Source organism: Macaca thibetana, chromosome 18 (genome assembly GCF_024542745.1).
Source record: "Macaca thibetana thibetana isolate TM-01 chromosome 18, ASM2454274v1, whole genome shotgun sequence".
NCBI classification, from domain to species: Eukaryota; Metazoa; Chordata; class Mammalia; order Primates; family Cercopithecidae; genus Macaca; species Macaca thibetana.
In genome coordinates, this window is record NC_065595.1 from 29,697,051 (window position 1) to 29,718,346 (window position 21,296).

Below are 21,296 nucleotides of genomic sequence, written 5' to 3' on the forward strand. Positions count from 1 at the left end.
CCAAAAGGAACCAGAAATATAGTCAAGAAGATATAAATTCATGAAAATGTAACTACCATAAATGACTTCAATAACAGCTTAAAACCATGAAAAGAAGCACAAAGCAACACATACTGATTACTTGCCACAGGTACAGGAAGAAACTGCTATGGGGTTTCAGAGAAGGGAGTAATTACTCCTCCATGGTGGTATAAAAAGGTTCTACAGGAGAACTGGATTTGAAATGAGGTGCATCTTAAAGAGCAAATGTGATGTGGAGAGGTCAAGCACAAAGAAGAGAGGATTAGAATATCCTTCATTAAGCTTCATTTAACGCACTAACTGCTTGCCGAACTCATTCTGTGTCACACACAAGAATACAAAGGTGAGGTGCTCTGTGTTACCCATGGTCAAATTCCCCTTTGTAGGCCTGAAACCCCTCATTACTTATCATATGATAACAATAAACTATTTTCCCTGATAGTGGGAAACAAATGGGACTGACAAGTTTTTTATGACTGCTCTTTTAAAATAAGTCACACCTTTCATTTGAATTTACCTTTCCCCCAAAGGTAAATTTCATATATTGCAATGCATCCTCTTGCAAGCTTCTTGTAAAAAAATCTCTTCCCAGAACTTTTACTTACCATTTAATATTGCCACTAAAAACCAGACAGGCACTTGCCCACTGAACTAAACACAGATGAAGGACGAAGTCATGACTGGATCTCAATACTGCGCGTCACTTCTGTCCCAAGAGTATACTAAAGAGTCAAGAGTCTCTCTCTTTTGAAGCCGTCATCTAATCATTCTAACTAATGGGGAGAGTTTTTTGTGTGCAATGGTTTGTGTCCAAAAAGACAGGTGGAGGTGGGGTGATGTGGACTTTACATAAAGGTTCATTTCACAATTTTGACCCTACCTTCCAAGGACCTAACTGATTAGCTCAGGGTGAGTACCTGATGTGAGCTGGGGAAATGTAAATATCTCACATGTGGCCCAACGTCCTGGCCAAAGCACTATTCCAAGTTTTTATTTTTTATTTTTTAAAGCTAGAACTAGGAATCAAAGTCAATCCTTTTCTGGTGGTAAAAGTCATGAGGATGAAATTTAGGGGGTATAAAGCAACCACGATTTTGCCATGTAGAGAAGCGTAAAAAGTTCATGTAAACAACTATCTCCGAACAGCCTTAGCATAAAGCTACAAAAATGTGTCACACCTTATCAGTCTTAAATATATCAAACCTTTAACAGGAAGAGAGAAAATGTACATTGGTATTAATGTTACCACCTTGTTCGTTCTCGGGTTCAGCATAAGTGGCTTGCCTTTTTCTTTTATGTGCAAACGTCGACATGCCAAAGTGCAAGTGGTAGAAACTACTCTTAACCGGGACAACATCTTTTCTTTCACCTGAAAAAAACAAACCAAATAAACCACTGTTGAGAATCATATTATAGGCCTCCATGTCCACTGGGTATCAGTTTTCAAAACACATTCATGTTTCCATAGGCTGCAACTGTTTTAAAAAGGTAACAAAAGGCGAAGGTGAAAACTTAACTTTTTCTGATAACACTCTTATGTTCTTGGGAAATAATCACTGCTACTCTTTATGTACCACCTACTATGTATCAGACACTGCAAAAAACATTTAACCTCTTTCTAGACACACAAGTGTGGCAAGGTATGCATCTCCCACTTGTGAGAGAAACAAATTAAGAGGTTAAGAAACAAGGTAACATAGTAAATAGCAAAGTGAGTTTCATTTTAGTGAGTGAGAGTTTAGCTTGAAGGTAGAAAAGTAAATAATAGGAAAGTGGAGACACACACAGAGGAAGAAAAACTATCCTGATTCTTAATCTAGACCTAGAATTTCAATGTACTATGTTTAATGTTTAAATTTAATATACTAGAATTTTTTGTCTTAGCAAACCTGTTATTTAATATAAATAAATAATATAAATTGGCTAGAAAACATATAAATTGTGTATAATTACTTTATATGAAATAATGTATAAAATAATTGCATCCATCATAAACATGGACATTTTTAAAGAGAAAACTATACATTAAATATAAAGTATTTAGTGACAATAGATTCTTCTGCTTACCAATTACCTCACCAAAAATCAGAATTTGAAATGCCTATTTATTTCTTTAAACATTACAAATCATTGCAATGATTATGCTGTTAAGTTTTTTTAAATGGAATTTCTATTTGTGGAGAAATCCATGATCTGTGTGAGGGGGCAGCAAAACCATTTACATAAGGATTTTTTTTTTCTTTTTCAAGCTCATATACCATAAAAGTAACCATTTTAAACTGAACAATTCAGAAGCATTTCAGAAATTCTTTTTTTGTTTTTGTTTTTGGGATGGAGTCTCGCTCTATCGCCCAGGTGGAAGTGTAGTGGCACGATCTCAGCTCACTGCAAGCTCCACCTCCCAGGTTCACGGCATTCTCCTGCCTCAGCCTCCTGAGTAGCTGGGACTACAGGCGCCCGCCACCACGCCTGGCTAATTTTTTTGTAGTTTTAGTAGAGAAGGGGTTTCACTGTGTTGGTCAGGATGGTCTCGATTTCCTGACCTCGTGATCCGCCTGCCTCGGCCTCCCAAAGTGCTGGGATTATAGGCATGAGCCACCGAGCCCGGCCAGAAAATTCTTATAGTTGTACAACCACCACCTCTATTTATTCCAAAATAACTTTTTACCCCAGAAAGAAACACTATACCCATTAAGCAGTTATTCCCCATTCCTCCTTTTGGTCCGTTACAACATAAACTCTTTATTACTATTATTCTGTATATTTATGCCTTACAACAAAAGTTTTGCCAAGCTCTACTATAAGTGTTACAAATCCCTGTGACCCGAAAGGCAGGAAGGAAACTATCCTACCTGTGTTGTACACACACACACACACACACATGAGGTGGGGGGGTTGTTCAGTGGCAGCATGATTTCTGGATTACTTTTACGCATATTTCAATCCAGAGGTCAGTGAGAACTTCAAAAAAGGGAATTTATTTATTTATTTATTTTTGAGAAACAGTCTGGCTCTGTCATCCAGGCTGGAGTGCAGTGGCGCCATCTCGGCTCATTGCAACCTCCGCCTCCCAGGTTCAAGTGATTATCCTGCCATCCTGCCTCAGACTCCTGGGTAACTGGGACAATACGCACATGCCACCGCGCCCAGCTAATTTTTTATATTTTTATTAGAGATGGGGTTTCACCATATTGGCCAGGCTGGTCTGGAACTCCTGACCTCATGATCCACCTGCCTCAGCCTCCCAAAGTGCTGGGATTATATGCATGAGCCACCGTGCCCAACCAAAAAAGGGATTTTTTTTTTTTTTTTTTTTTTTTTTGAGACGGAGTCTCTCTCTGTCGCCCAGGCTGTAGTGCAACAGCGCGATCACAGCTCACTACAACCTCTGCCTCCTGGATTCAAGCTATTCTCCTGCCTTAGCCTCCCGAGTAGCTGGGATTACAGGAACCCGCCATCATGCCCGGCTAATTTTTTTTTTTTTCTGTATTTTTGTAGAGACAACATTTTTACCATGTTGGCCAGGCCGGTCTTGAACTCCTGACCTCAGGTGATCCACCTGCCTCAGCCTCCTAAAGTGCTGGGATTACAGGCGTGAGCCGCCGCGCCCGGCCAAAAAGGGATGTTTTAAAGGTGTTGCATGATCACTTATTCCTGGACACTGAAACACTCCAGTTTGCAAGTAACTATGCTGAAGTTGTTTTCTGCCTCCCATACCACTTCCATCCACCAACCTTTGAAATGAAGTGCGATTTGATGTTTCAAGACCACCTGCATGAGGCTTAGCGTTTCATCAACACATCCATGTATGGATGGTAAGCCTGATATTAAATATGACGCAGTCAGAGTGAGAAGTCCTTCAACATTGCCAAGAATGTTTCACTCACATTAAATAGTCATTGATGCAATTAAACTAAATAATCAAAGCATTAAGGACACGAATGAAAAGAATGTGTGAATGATTTAAAAGGTTTCCTGTTCTTTGTCAAAAAAGTGAAAAACACTGTACAGGTAGCCAGGCCAAGATAGTAGGGATGGTTTTGTTCACAGCTTCAAAGAAGAAATTTAAGAATTAATTATGAGCCTTAACAAAACACTGACAAAGAATGTAGAAAATGGGAAGAGCAGAAAGAGTAAGAGGAAAAGGCAGTAATAGAAAATCTTCAATGTACTGTTAAAAAAAATGATTTCTGAATATGTTGTTAGTAGAATAAAACTACAAAATCACACATAGGAGATTTGAGACCCTTTTAAGAAATATTTGAGCTGTTCAAAAGACAGTAAGACAGAAAAATAACCAGTAGCTGAGCCTACACAAACCTTTTGAGTCAAACACAAGCAAATTACTTTCTCAATTACCAAGGCTGACTACTGGGGAGGCATCAAACTCTAACAACTTCCTGATAGCCTTTTCAGGGGAAAGGTAACACAAATTATTGAAATTATGTATTTTACTCATCTGACTGGTTTTATTCATTAAGCAGGTGCTACATCATTATCCTCATCCTTTTTCATTGCTGCATTTCTATTATAGTCATAATAGAGTAGCAAAAATAACCATGATGAAAAATAAGTGTTCAGGTTATCTTTTTAGAAATTAATTTATGCTACCATCTTGATGCTTTAAGTTCAAAATACTATAAAATTACGATTTTGCATATACACTATTACTATTATTCTGTATATTTATGCTTATTATTTTATAATAACTCAAGTATTCAAGCAAATTTAAAGGGTTTTTTTTTTTTTTTTGAGATGAAGTCTCACCCTATCGCCCAGGCTGGAGAGCAATGGCATGATCTCAGTTCACTGCAACCTCCGCCTCCCGGGTTCAAGCAATTCTCCAGCCCCAGCCTCCCAAGTACCTGGGATTACAGGCATGTGCCACCATGCCCAGCTGACTTTTTGTATCTTTAGTAGAGATGGGGTTTCACCATGTTGGCCAGGCTGGTTTCGAACTCCTGACCTTGTGATCCTCCTACCTCAACCTCCCAAAGTGTTGGGATTACAGGTGTGAGCCACCGCGCCTGGCCTTAAAGAGTAATTTTTTTACTATACTTTTCACTTCATGACTCCACTGAATTGTTTTTCTTAGAATAAAAAAGCAGCATTATTTTGGGCCCATTTACAACACAGGTCTAAAGCTGCAGATGATATAACTGCCATCTAGAAAATCTGAGACAGTCAACCGAAAAAAATACTAGAACTAATAAGAAGACTTCAGCAAAGTGGCTGATTATATCAGCAATAAGATCTTTAATAGGATAAAAGATTCTATTTATAATACTAATACAAATTATAAAATACCTAGGAAGTACACCAACAGAGAAACTAACAGACATAAAGAAGTCCTAAATACATGGACAGAAATACCCATTTCTGGATGGGAATAGTCAACAGTAAAAATATCAGTTTCCCCTGAAACAATCCACACAGTTCTAAGGCAATTCCAACAAAAATTCCACGAATATTTATAGAGCTTTGTTTTTTATTTTTTTAGAGACAAGATCTCATTCTGAGCTCAGGCTGGAGTGCAGTGGCCCAATCATAGCTCACTGCATCCTTGAACTTTAGGGAGCTTTAGACTCAGCTTGAATGAATATTTGAAAGAGCAAATGTGAGAAAATCCAAGAAATTTTGAAAAAGAAGAGGTAGAAGGATTTGCCATTACAGTTAGCAAAACCTTTCAAACAGATTAAAGATGTTAACATTTTTTCAGAAAGTAAAGAAACTATAAAGAATTACGAGTCCAGGCCGGGTGCAGTGGCTCACCCCTGTAATCCCAAGCACTTTGGGAGGGCAAGGCAGGCAGATTGTTTGAGTTCAGCAGTTCGAGACCAGCATGGTCAATATGGTGAAACCCCGTCTCCACCAAAAAAAACACACACACACACACACACACACACACAAAAATAAAATTAAGCTGGGTGTGGTGTACACCTGTGGTACCAGCTAAGGTGGGAAGATTGTATGAGTCTGGGAGGCAGAGGTTGCAGTGAGCCAAGATTATGCCATTGCACTCCAGCCCTGATGACAGAGTGAGACCCCATCTCAAAAAAAAAAAAAAAGAATTGTAAGTCCAATTCCAGGTGGTCCAGGTAGGCCTCCTGGTGTCATGGAGAAACGGGTCTGTGACTAGTGCCCCCCACAAATTTGTGTGATACTGGAGACACCATGAACAAACACCATCACTGTCTATGGCAACAAGAGTCTTCTGCTATCTTAGCCTATTTGTGGGAGTGAATTCTTTTGGGGATCATGCGGAAACACATCTGTGCCATTTAAAAAATGTCACTCATGTCTATGGTATTCTAAACCTGCAGAGTTACCTCTGGGACTTTCCATGAAAAAGGCTCATTGGCTTAGGTGCTTATGAAATAAATTAATTGGCTGTATTTATGAGAAAATTTTTCAGAGACCTCTTACCTTTTCAGAGATCTATGAAAAGATACAAAAGGAAAATCGCAAGCAGAATTCAGATTTACAACAAAGTAAAACTTCTTTGTATGCTCAAACTGTCTGCTTTGGATCCCCTGTGGGATTTATAAAGAAGACCACTCCACCTTGTAGTCTGGTAGTTCAGATTAACCTTCCTCGGTGTCTCCTCTGACCTATCCAAACTCCTTCTTGAAAAAGCTTAAATTCTATTTGAAATAAAGCTAGTTTAAAAATTGTTGGTAAAATAAGAATGTCTCAAAATTGTCAGTATTAAATATAATTCAGACATTTTTGCCTTGGGTCTACTGGTCAGATTTACAGTTTCTTCTTTGTTATTTTAAGGTCATCAAACTGTTGCTCCTGAGATATTTTAAATATTTGTTTGATTTGTCTGAACTTACGTTTTTGGTTTTGAGCCTTTAAATTCTGCAGTCTACACAGGTGACCATGGTGAGGCCCAGGTACATACATTTATCTTCAGTACCTGGGCCACCAGCTGCAGGGCAGAGCCAGGCCCTATATGGTCCTGCCCTCCTGGTCCAGTAGTGCCTCCTGGCCATGCTAGAAGGGGCTGGGTCCCCCAGACAGACGTAGTCTTAATAGCTCTGTCCAGGACTCTGTACCTGGTACATAGCAATTAAAATTGCTTCCTGCTAGGTTTTATACTGGAAATTAGTAAGAGTCAAAATTGCAATATATGTAATTAAAACAACTAGATATAAAGAAAATTATTTTACAAGAAAGGCAGGATGCTTTTTGGTGAGGAAAGTTATAAGAAAGACAAAAGATGTGTTTTTTTGTTTAAAAAAGTAATTCCGTCTAGTTTAGAGGTTATTTAAAAGTTTTACAATGAAGGAAAAAAATGATATAGATAAAACTAAATTGATAAAATAAGTTAGAGAAGAAAAAAACCTGAAATAATTTTGTAAGTAGTTGTAAAATATTTACAGAAATCTTATCTTGTGTGGTCAAAGTTGACTGAGATTGAATTTATTTATAAGGCTTTATTAAAATTCACTTTAATAATACTACATTGAGGCCCTGCACAGTGGTGCATGCCTGGAATCCCAGCACTTTGGGAGGCTGAGATGGGTGGATCACTTGAGTGAGACTAGCCTGGGCAACATAGTAAGACTTTGTCTCCACAAAAAGTACAAAAAAGGAAAAATAATAATAATAATAATATATTGAATTTGTTTTTCTCCTCTGAACAAGATTTTTGTGTAGTATTAATAAAAAAATAACAAAAGACTATAATTTGCCTTTTGAGTAAGCTGCAAAATAGAAGAAACATTCTGTTTGCATCATACTGTCTTTATTGAGCCTTTTGATTTTTTTGGAAAATGGGGTTGCTTTTCTATCAAAGAGTGAGGATTCTTGATTTTTGAAATCTCTAAACTATCACCAAATCAAATTTCAAATTCCAAATTATATCTTTTTGACCTTAAACCAACTCTTGGACATTCCAAAAGGGCACGCAGAAGCCCAAGCGAAACACATTAGGCTTACTGGGCATGTTAAATTATATGGGAAACATTATCAAATAAGAATAATGTTTAACCATGTCCTACAGTCACATTAACATGAACAGGTCAATATGTGTTCCAAAACTGCATGAGATTCCTGGAAATCTGATACGTCTTAGGAAATGTTGTCAGTCATAATTCTAATGCTAAACTGTTGTATGTCACAGAAATAACTAAATTTCCTTGTCAATTGTATCATTATTATTATGAACTCTTATCAAGTCTTTAACCATGGCCCATTTTTAAGTCTTATTATCCGTGGTAAATTGCTTTTTCCTAATACATCTTCAAAAAGATCCCCCTTTATTACAAAGGATACAGATGAAGAGCCAGATAAAGAGATGTAGATGGCAAGGTATTGGGGGCAAGGGGATGCAGGGCTTCCATGCCCTCTATGGACAGGCCACTCTCCCAGCGCCATGTGTTCAGCAACCCAGAAGCTCATCAAATCTTGTTGTTCAAGAGTTTTATAGAGCTTAATGTTCAGCACCCCAAAGCTCATGGATAGGGCTGAAAGTTCTAACCCTCTAATCACTTGGTCTTTCTAGTGATCAGCCCTCTCCTGAGGCTGCCTAGGGGCTCTACCTAGGCAGAGTAGAGTCACCTCATGTGACTAGCATACACTCAGGTGTGATCAAAAGGGGATCATTATGACAAAAAACATGCCTATCATGGGGGGGAGGGGATTAATGGATACAAATATACAGCTTGACAGAAGGAATAAGACCTAGTGTTAGATCAGTAAGGTGACTATAGTTTATAATAATCTACTGTACATTTTAAAATAGTTAAAAGAATGTTTCTAGCATAAATACAAATATTGAAAGTGATGGCTAACCAAAATACACTGACTTGATCTTTACAAATTATATGAATATATTAAATTATCACATGTACCCTGAACTATGTACATCTATTATGCATCAGTTAAAAACATTTTTTTAAAGACATTCCTATCATTCAGGAAATCCAAGGGTTGGAGGAGCTCTGTGACAGAATTGGGAAGATCAATATATTCAGTACAATACCACACTATTTAATGCATCTTTATGACCCTGATACCCTTTATAGAGCTTCCTTCCTAAAACAGTATATATTACCAAGTACATAAACCTTAAACTAAATAGTGCTTTATTCTAATTAGATTTACATAGATTTTTCTTGAATCATAATTATAGTTATCACAAGTCTTAGACATCACCTAGTTTAAATATCTTAATTTAAATGAAAAAAACCCTAAAGCCCAGAGATAGAAATGGACAGTCCAGTATCACTCAGCTTATTAGTGGTAGTCCATGGTTTTTATTTGCTTTCCCTTCCTCTTCCAAATTTTTCAGCTTCTGAGCCTTTGGTTATATTGTTTTTGTTTCATAAACGTATTCCCTCCCATTCCTTTCTAAATTCCATTTTTAAAGACAAAATTTCATTTCATTTATTTTCTTTTATTTTGAGACAGGATCTTGCTCTGTTCCCCAGGCTAGAGTGCAGTGGCATGATCACAGCTCACTGCAGCCTTGACTTCAGAGGCTCAAGCAATCCTCCCACCTCAGCCTGTCAACTAGCTGGGATGACAGGCATGTGCCACCATGCACAGCTAATTTTTGTAGGTTTTTTTTTTTTTTTTTTTTTTTTTTTGGTAGAGAAAGAGTTTCACCATTTTGCCCAGGCTGGTTTCCAACTCCTGGGCTCAAGTGATCTGCCAACCTCAACCTCCCAAAGTATTATGGTTACAGGCGTGAGCCACTGAACCCGGCCTCATTTCTTGATTAAGCAATTTATCCACCATCTAACTTCTTATACAGCTCTTTAGTTATCTATTTCTGATATTCCATTTTTTCACTTCAATTATTTTATGTCTATATTTCTATTTGGTTCTGTTTTACAGTCACCAGTTCATGCTTCATAACTTTAAATTCTGACCTCATTAAATAGATATTTTTTATTTTTATTTTTTATTTTTTTGAGATGGAGTCTCGCTCTGTCGCCCAGGCTGGAGTGCAGTGGCCAGATCTCAGCTCACTGCAAGCTCTGCCTCCCGGGTTTACGCCATTCTCCTGCCTCAGCCTCCCGAGTAGCTGGGACTACAGGCATCCGCCACCTAGCCTGGCTAGTTTTTTGTATTTTTTTTTTTAGTAGAGACGGGGTTTCATTGGGTTAGCCAGGATGGTCTCAATCTCCTGACCTCGTGATCCGCCCGTCTCGGCCTCCCAAAGTGCTGGGACTACAGACTTGAGCCACCGCACCTGGCCTAAATATTTATTTTAAAGACATTTTCTAATGTCTTTAGTGCCTGAATATAAATTTTCAGTCTCTTTCAATGGCATAATTTTTGTCTGTAAGCTCACTTTAAAAAAAAATAAGAGCAATCTTTCACGGTGGTCCCATACATGTTGTATGTTGTGGAAATCAACCCTTGGGGGCAGTTTTAAGTTTGCCTCTATATGAGATCTAGAGGGTCTACAGGTTAAAACTAGTTTCTACGTTAGTTTCTGTGTTAGATGGTTACATACCTCGGGTAGAATTCCAAAGTCAAATTCAAACAAGTTGAGGCTTAGGATTCTACCTATGGTGTGGGATGGATGGTTTAACTCTTGTCTCAACCCCAGTGAGGATACAGTCTTCATTCATGGAGAGAAAAGTGTTTCCCCATTCTCAGCTTCCCAATATATGTCTAATTTTGGTTCTGAATGTTGAACAGGCCTTGGGAACTCAGTTTCCATCTCCTGGCAAGCAATAAACACTTCAGACCCTAAGTAGTATTTATGTACTGTATTTCTTCCCTGTCTACCCATGGAACATTTGTCTTCAATCAAGCTCACTGCTATAGGTTCTTTCTTCATTCCTGCATGCGGAGATTTCTCTCTTGCTTTCAAACTTGGCTCTGTGTTGTTTCAATTTTACTTACCATCTCTGTGGTTTTTAGAGCAAGAAAGGGAGATTCTGGCATGTGACTAATTGATCACTTTAAACTGGAAGCTGATTCAGTTTAAACCTATATCATAATTATTTACTCATCTATTGAGCACCTACCACACGCCAGGGCCGGAATGAGGCCTACGGTTAGTATTGCTCTCATAATCCTACTTAACACTACAGGAATCCATGTCTTTTTAGCCTCTATGAAACTTACACCATCAGATTTGGTTTTCCTTTTTCTTTTTGAGACAGAGTCTCGCTGTCACTGTCACCCAGGCTGGAGTGCAGTGGCACGATCTTGGCTCACTGCAGCCTCTGTCTCCTGGATTCAAGTGATTCTCCCGCCTCAGCCTCCCAGGTAGCTGGGACTATAGGCACACACAACCATGCCTGGCTAATTTTTTTGTATTTTTGGTAGAGATAGGGTCTCTTTATGTTGCCCAGGCTGGTCTCAAACTCCTGGCCTCAAGCAATCTGCCAGCCTTGCCCTCCCAAAGTGCCAAGATTACAGGTGTGAGCCACTGCATCCAGCCAGATTTGGTTTTCTTTAGGTAAACATCAAAAGCATTCAACAGAATCTATTAAATCACCACCATGCAATATATTCTGTTAATGTTCTATTACCAGGAAGTTATAAAGTCCTATATAAAGCTCACCTTTGTGCTTTTTAAAAGAACTATAAACATGAACAAAACCAAGAAAAAGAACTTGGCCAGGTGCAGTGGCTCACACCTGTAATTCCAGCACTTTGGGAGGCTGAGGCGAGCGCATCACTTGAGATCAGGAGTTCAAGACCAGCCTGGCCAACGTGGTGAAAACTCACTTCTACTAAAAATTCAAAAATTAGCCAGGCAGGGTGGTGCATTCTTATAATCCCAGCTACTCAGGAGGCTGAGGCATCAGAATCGCTTGAACCAGGGAGGTGGAGGTTATAGTAAGCCGAGATCATGCCACTGCACTCCAGCCTAGGCAACAGAGTGAGACTCCATCTCAGAACAAAATCTAACTCACCCTTTCTCAGTTTTAAATTAAAAAATAGACATATATCTGTATAGGCTTCCCAAGTGTTCCTTTTTTAAAAATTTTAAATTTGTATGGGTATTCAGACACACACACACACACACATAGAACCAGCATTGTGTACTTACAAAGTATCTTCGCTATCTGAATCTAATAATTGATATCTATTAAATACGTACAATCTAGAAGGAGAAACAGTGGCAGAGCCTGCTTCGAACAAACTCCGTTGATTTTACTTTTAAGAGAGAGAATTTGCTATATAAGAGAATTCTTCACTGGATTTCTTTAAATAGCAAGATTTTTCAGGCTATTTTTAAATTTCAAGTTACTCAAATTTGACTTTTATACATCGTTTCAGGATTATGTTGCATGAAAGGTCCATGGCACTTCATTTCCATTTATTAGCGTACTCCAGAAAGTACCAGCAGTTGGTTCTACAAGTACAAATTCTATATACATCATGTTTCTACACTTTTAAAATTAATCAGTATCAAATTACTAATAATGTTAATTATATCAGCACAGTGTTAAAAATATGCACACCAAGTAGCTTTCTCCCCAGAATCCCCAACATGGCGACAAAAGTATTATTAACAAAATTGGGATGGTTGATACTCTGCTAAGTGGTGAAAAAAACCTATTTAAATTTTAAAAATTGTCATTTAAAAAAAGTTTTATTTTTTTTTTTTTTAAGAGATAGTATCTCACTCTGTCACTCAGGCTGGGGTACAGTTGTATAATCATAGCTCACTGCAGTCTTGAACTCCTGGCTCAAATGATTCACCTGCTTTAGTCTCCCAAGTAGTTGGGACTATAGGCATAAGCCACTGTACCTGGCTGATTTTAATATTTTGTAGAGCTGGCATCTCACTATGTTGCCCAGGCTGGTCTTGAACTCTTGGCCTCAAGCAATCTTCCCACCTCAGCCCGTGAGTTGCTAGGATTACAGGCATGAGCCATCACATCCAGCTAAAAAGAAGATCTAAAGTAATTCATCATATGTTTGTGTGGCTCTTCCGGGAGAGACAGCATTATTTACTACAGTTACAACTTTGGGCCTGGCGTCGTGGCTCAAGTCTGAAATCCCAGCACTTTGGGAGGTTGAGGCAGGCAGATTGCCTGAGACCAGGAGTTCGGGACCAGACTGGCCAAACCACGGCAAAACCCTGTCTCTACTAAAAATACAAAAAAATTAGCTGGGTGTGGTGACAGGCACCTGTAATCCTTGCTGCTTGGGAGGTTGAGGTGGGAGAATCGCTTGAACCCGAGAGGCGGAGGCTGCAGTGAGCGGAGATCATGCCACTGCACTCCAGCCTGGGCAACAAGAGCGAAACTCCATTTCAAACACACACACGCACACTTTGGTGATTAGTACTGCAAACTAGGTAAATCTAAAATGGTATGGAATACATTTTATTTTGAATCAAAGGCAATCCCCCAAAAAATGCATTTTGGAATCATCAGTTAAGATCAGGTTTCTGATATATGAAATATTCTATTTTCAACTCCTAGTTAAAATCTTGTTCCTATCAAATAATGAATTTGGGCCCAGCACAGTGGCTCATGCCTGTAATCCCAGCACTTTGGGAGGCCAAGGCGGACAGATTACAACATCAAGAGATTGAGGTCATCCTGGCCAACATGGTGAAACCCCATCTCTACTAAAAGTACAAAAATTAGCCAGGCGAGGTGGTGCGTGCCTGTAATCCCAGTGACTTGGGAGGCTGAGGCAGGAGAATTGCTTGAACCCAGGAAGTGGAGGTTGCAGTGAGCAGAGATTGCGCCACTGCACTCCAGCCTGGTGACAGAGTGAGACTCTGTCTCAAAATAAATAAATAAAATAATGAATTTGGCTAGTATATAAAGACAATATCACCTCTCAAATCTACCTCACAGAAAACTGTGATGATCAAATAAGAGAATATATGCAAAAGAGTATTATAAAGATAAAACATATTATTCAAAGTATTAGAGAATTTAATTTTATTAGCAAGTGATAGAGTAAAATAAAATATAAAAATAATTTTAACAGTGTCTTTAGTAGGCATAAGCAAAAAAATAAGGAAAAAACCAATCTTTGCAGAAATCAGAACTCAGAACACTTACAGAGAGAAACAGACAGGTGGGCTTAATATCTGCTGGAGACAAGACAGAACGCAGAAAACACACACCTAACTCCTTATGTTACACAAAGATGACAGAAGGAGAACTACAGGAGCGAGGGAAGTAAAAACAGCAAATAAAAGAAGGTGGGGATTCTAATTTTGAATAACTAAGTAAAATCAAGCTATTCACCGGAGTTTCTTTCTTTTGTTTTTTAGACAGAGTCTTCCTCTGTCACCCAGGCTGGAGTGTAATGGCACGATCTTGGTTCACTGCAACCTCCACCTCCCGGGTCAAGCAATTCTCCTGCCTGAGCCTCCCGAGTAGCTGAGATTACAGGCACCCACCACCATGCCTGGCTAATTTTTTGTATTTTTAGTAGAGACAGGGTTTCACCATGTTGGCCAGGCTGGTCTCGAACTCCTGAGCTCAGGTGATCCATCTGCCTCGGCCTCCCAAAGTGCTGGAATTACAGGTGTGAGCCACTACACTTGGCCGGAGAGTTTCTTGAATACTGGAATATGCCTGTGGTTTCCTGCCCTGGTATGGCCACTGCCTTGCTCTTTCCATGAGTAAGCATGGACAAAAGAACTACTTCAAACAGGGAGGCAGTGGAACTCACCCTCTGGGTGGTATTTATAAACTGCACTGGGACTAAAGCTGTGAAGACATTGGCTGTTGGAGACTATTCTCCCTGGCCCCTTACCTGGGGGGAGAAGGAAACAGTCAACACCTGAGAAAGACTGTTCACAGGAGACCAAAACCCTAGACACTGTTCACTAGAAAGAGCTCAAGGCAGGGCAACAAGCACAGGCCTTGTGGTCAGACAGAGTGGAGAGTGAATCTGGACTGGACTCAGCTAATTACCAGTTCAGAATCAGTTGTGTCACCCAGGCATTCCCAAATGGTCTCTGAATTGGTGTTAGTTTAGGACATGTTTTTGACTGGTCTATGACCAAATGAGGAAAAACTAACACAACGTAATACAGTTTTTCATAATATTATTCTGTTTTTATGTTGTAATTATGACCTTCCTACCTTTGTGGTGGTAAAAATGTCCCTTTTTAAAGAAAAGGATCAGGACAGTAGATTGCAGTAGGTTTTTTGTTTGTTTTTTTGAGACAGAGTCTCAAAAATCACTGTCGTCCAGGCTGGAGTACAGTGGTATGATCTCGGCTCACTGCAACCTCAGGCTCTCAGGTTCAAGTGATTCTCCTGCTTCAGCCTACTGAGTAGCTGGGATTACAGGTGTGTGCTAACACGTCCAGCCAATTTTTGTGTTTTTAGTAGAGACGGGGTTTCACCACATTGGTCAGGCTGATCTCGAACTCCTGACGTCAAGTGATCCACCCACCTCTGGCTCCCAAAGTGCTGGGATTACAGACATGAACCACTGCGCCCAACCAGATTGCAGTAGTTTTTAAGAAGGTTCTTAACCTTGACATAACTAAAAGTTGGAGATTTATGTCTGGTCCCAATTGTCCCCCACACATACAGTTTTTCACTTGTCCACTAAGTCCAAAAGTCTGGAAGCCATTGACTTAGATGTCTCATTTTTCTCATCAATAAAGTGGGGGAGGGGAAACTTACAGAATTCTGTGTAGTAATATCGATATACATATTATTAATATACTCCTTAGAGTTTTACAATAGTATCAGTATAAAGAGCTTGACTACTTGACTTGAAAGTTTGCTTAATAAAACCCATACCAAATAGTCTAGCAGAGTGGTCAAAGGGCGAGTTCTGGAGTCAAACTGCCTGGATTTAAATCCTGTGGCTAACACCTGTAATCCCCAGCACTTTGGGAGGCCAAGGAGGGTGGGCTGCTTGAGCTGAAGAGTTCCGGGTCAGCTTGGGCAACATGACAAAACCTCATTTCTACAAAAAATTCAAAAATTAACTGGGGGTAGTGGCATGCGCCTGTAGTCCCGACTACTTCAGAGGCTGAGGCAGGAGGATGGCTTGAGCATGGGAGGTTGAGGTTGCAGTGAGCCATAATAGCACCAGGGCACTTCAGCCTGGGTTAGAGTGAGACCCTGTCTCCAAAACGAAAACAAAACAAAACAAAGCAAAACAAAATAAATCCTGGCTTTGCCATTTACTAGCTCTGTGATGCTGAGTAAGGCACAACCTTCCCGATTCGCATTTTCTCATGAGTAAAATGGGAACATTAAACAACAAGACCTATTTAATAGGCTGTTTTAAGATTTAAATTAGATAATCTATTTAAGATGCTTATCACAACACCCTCTAGGTGCTCTAGAAGCTAGTTATAAGCATTACTATTAGCAGTTATAGACTAAGGTGGTCGCAAGGTGCCTTCTAAATGCCTGCTAGTTTCTGCATCAACATCTTTTAATGATGAAATTAATATAAGAGACTGAAAGGATAATCATGATTAACATTTATTTAAAATATTTCAAATCAAATTTCTAAGTCAAGAATGAGAATTTGGATGGCATACAGATACAGGCAACATTAAATGTCATCCTAAACAAGTATATACAGAATCAATATATTTTTTATCACTTTTGAAATCTGTACATATTGATCAAAGGAGGTATAATATGCTACCATAAAATCAAAATGGTAACTTTCAAATAAAATAATTTCTAATAAAAGATATCTTTTTATAAAGTCAATGTAATTTTTAGTGTGAATTTTGTCCTCTAACATTAATCCCTAGTAAATATAGGTTTTAATGTTATTTGTGTTTCAAAATATGGCTCACGCCTGTAATCCCAGAACTTGGGGAGGCCGAAGGAGGTGGATCAGTTGAGGTCAGCAGTTCGAGACCAGCCTGAAAAACATAGTGAAACCCCATATCTACTAAAAATACACACATACACATACACACACACACACACACACAATTAGCCGGGCGTGGTGGCGCATGCCTGTAGTCCCAGCTACTAGGGAGGCTGATGCATAAGTGCTTGAACACGGAAGGCGGAGGTTGCAGTGAGCGGAAATCACCAACACTGCACTCCAGCCTGGGCAACAAGAGCGAAACTAGGTCTTAAAGAAAATAAAGGCCGGGCGCGGTGGCTCAAGCCTGTAATCCCAGCACTTTGGGAGGCCGAGACGGGCGGATCACGAGGTCGGGAGATCGAGACCATCCTGGTTAACACGGTGAAACCCCGTCTCTACCAAAAAAGACAAAAAACTAGCCGGGCGAGGTGGCGGGCGCCTGTAGTCCCAGCTACTCGGGAGGCTGAGGCAGGAGAATGGCGGGAACCCGGAAGACGGAGCTTGCAGTGAGCTGAGATCCGGCCACCACACTCCAGCCTGGGCGACAGAGCGAGACTCCGTCTCTCAAAAAAAAAAAAAAGAAAAAAAAAAAAGAAAATAAAGGCCGGGGGCGGTGGCTCAAGCCTGTAATCCCAGCACTTTGGGAGGCCGAGACGGGCGGATCACGAGGTCGGGAGATCAGACCATCCTGGTTAACACGGTGAAACCCTGTCTCTACTAAAAAATACAAAAAACTAGCCGGGCGAGGTGGCGGGCGCCTGTAGTCCCAGCTACTCGGGAGGCTGAGGCAGGAGAATGGCGTGAACCCGGGAGGCGGAGCTTGCAGTGAGCTGATATCCGGCCACTGCACTCCAGCCTGGGTGACAGCGCGAGACTCCGTCTCAAAAAAAAAAAAAAAAAAAAAAAAGAAAATAAAATAGGTCTAGTTTGTCTGAAATTCACCAAAATCAATTAGAGTTTTTAACTTAATATACAAATTATACACATATAACTAGAAGTTTTTAATTTTACAAACTAAGTTCCCAAATGGTAAATGGGTTTTTTTCCTTTATGAATATTTTGTTTTCATAAATATATTAAAAGACAAAAACATACAAACACCCTCTAAGGGTGTCACCCATAAGCAGTTCTCAGGAATAGCTATTAAGCATAAATATATTACCCTCAAGAGAATATTTCTACAGAAGCATAGCCCAACATTTGCTATTAATGCCCGATAAAAGTCATACTGGGAGCCAGGCGCAGTCGCTCACGCCTGTAATCCCAGCACTTTGGAAGGTCAAGGTGGGTAGATCACTTAAGGTCAGGAACTCGAGACCAGCCTGGCCAATATGGTGAAACCCCGTCTCTATTATAATTACAAAAATTAGCTGCCCTCGGCTTCCCAAAGTGCTGGATTACAGGCGTGAGCCACCGCGAACGACCTATATGTATGTTTTTAAAAACAACCGTTTCTCTCATCTAACAGAATATTTGCAAATTGAAAATCAAAATCATGGGTACAATATCGCAATTAGCTTAACAACATGAGCAATGCTTAAGGAACACGCACGTTTATGGGAGTGGGGGTGAAGGATGCAGCTATGAAGTTATACCACTTGAATTTGAATCTAGGCTTTGTCACGTTAAAACTGTGGTCTTGGGCAAGTTACTCAACCGACATAAACCTTAGTTTCCTGGTTTGTAAACTGGAGACAGTAACAGTATCAACCTCAAAAGGGTTATTTTGAGATAATCCGTGTAGAAACTAGCGCTCTGCCTGTCACCAGCGATTAACACATGCTACTATTGTTATCGTTATCAACTGCAACACTAACAGAAATAGCAATGCTATTAACCGCTTTGCTTAGAGGTGATAGCCACAAGCATCAGGAAGGTAAATCCACAGACAGAAGATGTTAAAACCTTTTGTAAGAAAGCACATGTTAATTTGATCACGCTTCTCACCACAAGCAACATAAATTTTCTAGAATTATCTCTGGAACCAAAAAAGAAAGTCGAAACCTAGGACCACCTAGATAACACCATATGCAGAGATAGTTATCTCCAGCGTGGAAGAAACACGTGCCAATCCCGATCCACAGATGGCATTTCATAAGAATAGACGAAATCAGTCCAATCTTATAACTCTCCAGCCCGCAGCAAGTCTTTTTTTTTAAAGGGAGGAGCCACACACACAGCCTAACTCCTGCCGTTAACTCGGCCCGACTGAATAAAAGAGATAGACTTGCCAAAGGGGTTTCCAGCCACAAAAGTCCTTCTGCGGAGGGGTGCAGAAAGAGCGAGAAAGAGATGCCGGCGTTTGGGAGGCCCAGGGCCTCGCTCCCGGGCGAGACGGGGGCGCCCCGGCATCAGCGTGCGGAGGAACCTGGAAATCGCGCGCAGGGATGAGCCGCGGTCGCTGGAACCCGGGTCGCCGCGACGCAGCCGGTCTCTCGCCCTCAGCGCGGAGTCCGCGGGCCGCTTCCCTTCCCCCAGCCCCCACCGCCAGGCCGGGACCGGCTGGGGCCGCACGCACGGAAGCCGGAGGCGCGGCAGCGCTGGGCTCTCGGGGCCGGGCCAAGGGAAGCCGGCGCCCGCTCCTCTCCCGGACCCCGCCCGGGCCCCACCTCGCCGGGCCTTACCAGAGGTCTAGCGCCGCGACAGGTGGTGCTGCCGGCGGAGAGGCTGCGCCCTGCCGCCCGCCCTGGCGATGCTCAGCTCCCGCGCCGCCCGGCCCTCCCCTTCTGCGAGCCTCCCGGAGCCGCCGCCAGCTCAGGCTCGCACAGGCGCGGGCGGCCTCACACCCCGAGGTAGCCCGAAGAGCTGCAGGGTGAGAGGAGGGCGAGCGGAGCCGGCCAGGCGCGGGGCCAGGAAGGCGCGGCCCACGGAAGGCGCGGCCCACGGCGGAGACGGACGGGTTCGCGGGCCAATGGGAGGCAGGAACCGGCCTGAGGGGCGGACTCCGTCTGGAGGCTTAGCGAGCGGCGCCGGGGTTCCTGCCCTCAGCGCCTTCCTCAACTCAGCTCTTGGAGGTTACGGTTCTGAGGCGGGGCGGGTGCCTTCGTGAACGCGATGCTGCGGGTGTGAGAAGTGCAGTGCAGAGTAGGAGGAGGAGCTCCGCCGCTCCCTGAAGGAAGCCGGGGCTGGCCGACCGCGCCCCCAGCACTCCCGGCCCTGGGGTCCTAGTCTCCAAACCCGCCGAGGCCAGGGAAGCTGGGAGTTGGGGTCCGTGCTGCCTGAGCCACAGAGGAAGGGGGAGGACGGGAGGGCAGGACACTGCAAAGGAAGGAGGAAGAACACCCAGGAAATGCGAGGCTTCCGCACTTCAGCGACGCTTTCACTTTCCGAGCTGTTTTGTGTGCGGAGGACTTGCTCTTCCGCAGAATTCTTTGCCACTCCTTGTGGCTGCTGGCAAGATTATTGGCCTGCGGGGAATTTACCAATCACCTTCACTGTCACAGTCACCATAAATAGATGTTCAATGTTCTGCCTCAGAAAAGCAACGGAACACTTAATTGTCTTGTCCTTGAAAGCAGCAGGGACCGTGCCTTCCTACATCCCTACCCCCGCCCCCGCAACTGTTGTGACATGGGAGGATATTTCTTCACCCTTAATTCAGAAAATGTTATCACCCAAAACTCTTTACTGTAATGAGTTCGTGTACTCTTAAAACAAGGCAAGGTAATGTTAATTTCAAAAATAAGATGTAAAATATAAAAAAGAGGCAAGGCAGAATAAAATTAAAAGTGTTGGAAATGTAGGTTTAAGAAGATGGAGTGGAAGTAGAGAAGAGTGAATTTCTCCCTCCTAAACTCTGACAATTATGTAAAATCTGGGGCAGCCGCCCCTCTCTGAACATTGAAGGGTGGGGCGGAAACTCCAGTTAGGTGATAACCCATAGGTGTGGTTGCTATAATAACCACCGCAGGCGTGGAGAAGTTATAAATATGCATGACCTAAAGTAACCCTGCTTGCCAGGAACTTACAAGATGCAGCAGGTTGGATGAAGGAAACGAAACATTACAAGTATCTTTCTACATAAACGCTTCATTAGTCGAGGTGAAATTCTTTTGTCTTTGAAAGACAGTTGTGGGGGTGGGGAGGGTGGACGGGAAATGGGGAGATGCTGGTCAAAAGGTAAAACGTTTTAGTTAGGAGTAAGTTTTAGAAATACCGCACAGCGTGGTGACTATAGTTCATAGTGTATATTTCACAATGGCTAAAAGAGTAGATTTTAAATAGTCTCACCAAAAATAAATAAGTATGTGAGGTAATGGATATGTTAGCCTAATTTGATCATTCCACAACGTATTGAAACATTACATTGTACCCCATTGCATAAAAGTATATACTTTTTTTTTTCTTTTGAGATGGAGTCTCGCTCTGTCGCCCAGGCTAGAGTGCAGAGTGCAGTGATGTGATCTTGACTCACCGAAACCTCTGCCTTGCTTGTTCAAGCGATTCTTTTGAGTGAGCCTCCCAAGTAGCTGGGATTACAGGCACCCGCCACCATGCCCGGCTAATTTTTCTGTTTTTAG

At 41.6% G+C, this 21,296-nt stretch overlaps 1 protein-coding gene across 1 annotated transcript in view; it reads right to left on the bottom strand.

The window, feature by feature from the left end:
* Positions 1 to 20,114, bottom strand: part of ME2 (malic enzyme 2) — a 73,333-nt gene extending 53,219 nt beyond the window's left edge. The window contains exons 1-2 of the mRNA XM_050767754.1: positions 19,401 to 20,114; positions 1,271 to 1,390 (exon numbers count right to left, since the gene is read on the bottom strand). Of these exons, the coding sequence (XP_050623711.1) occupies positions 1,271 to 1,378 (108 nt within the window). The 5' untranslated portion in view covers positions 1,379 to 1,390; positions 19,401 to 20,114. The remainder of the gene's footprint in view (positions 1 to 1,270; positions 1,391 to 19,400) is intronic.
* Positions 20,115 to 21,296: the final 1,182 nt, after the last annotated feature.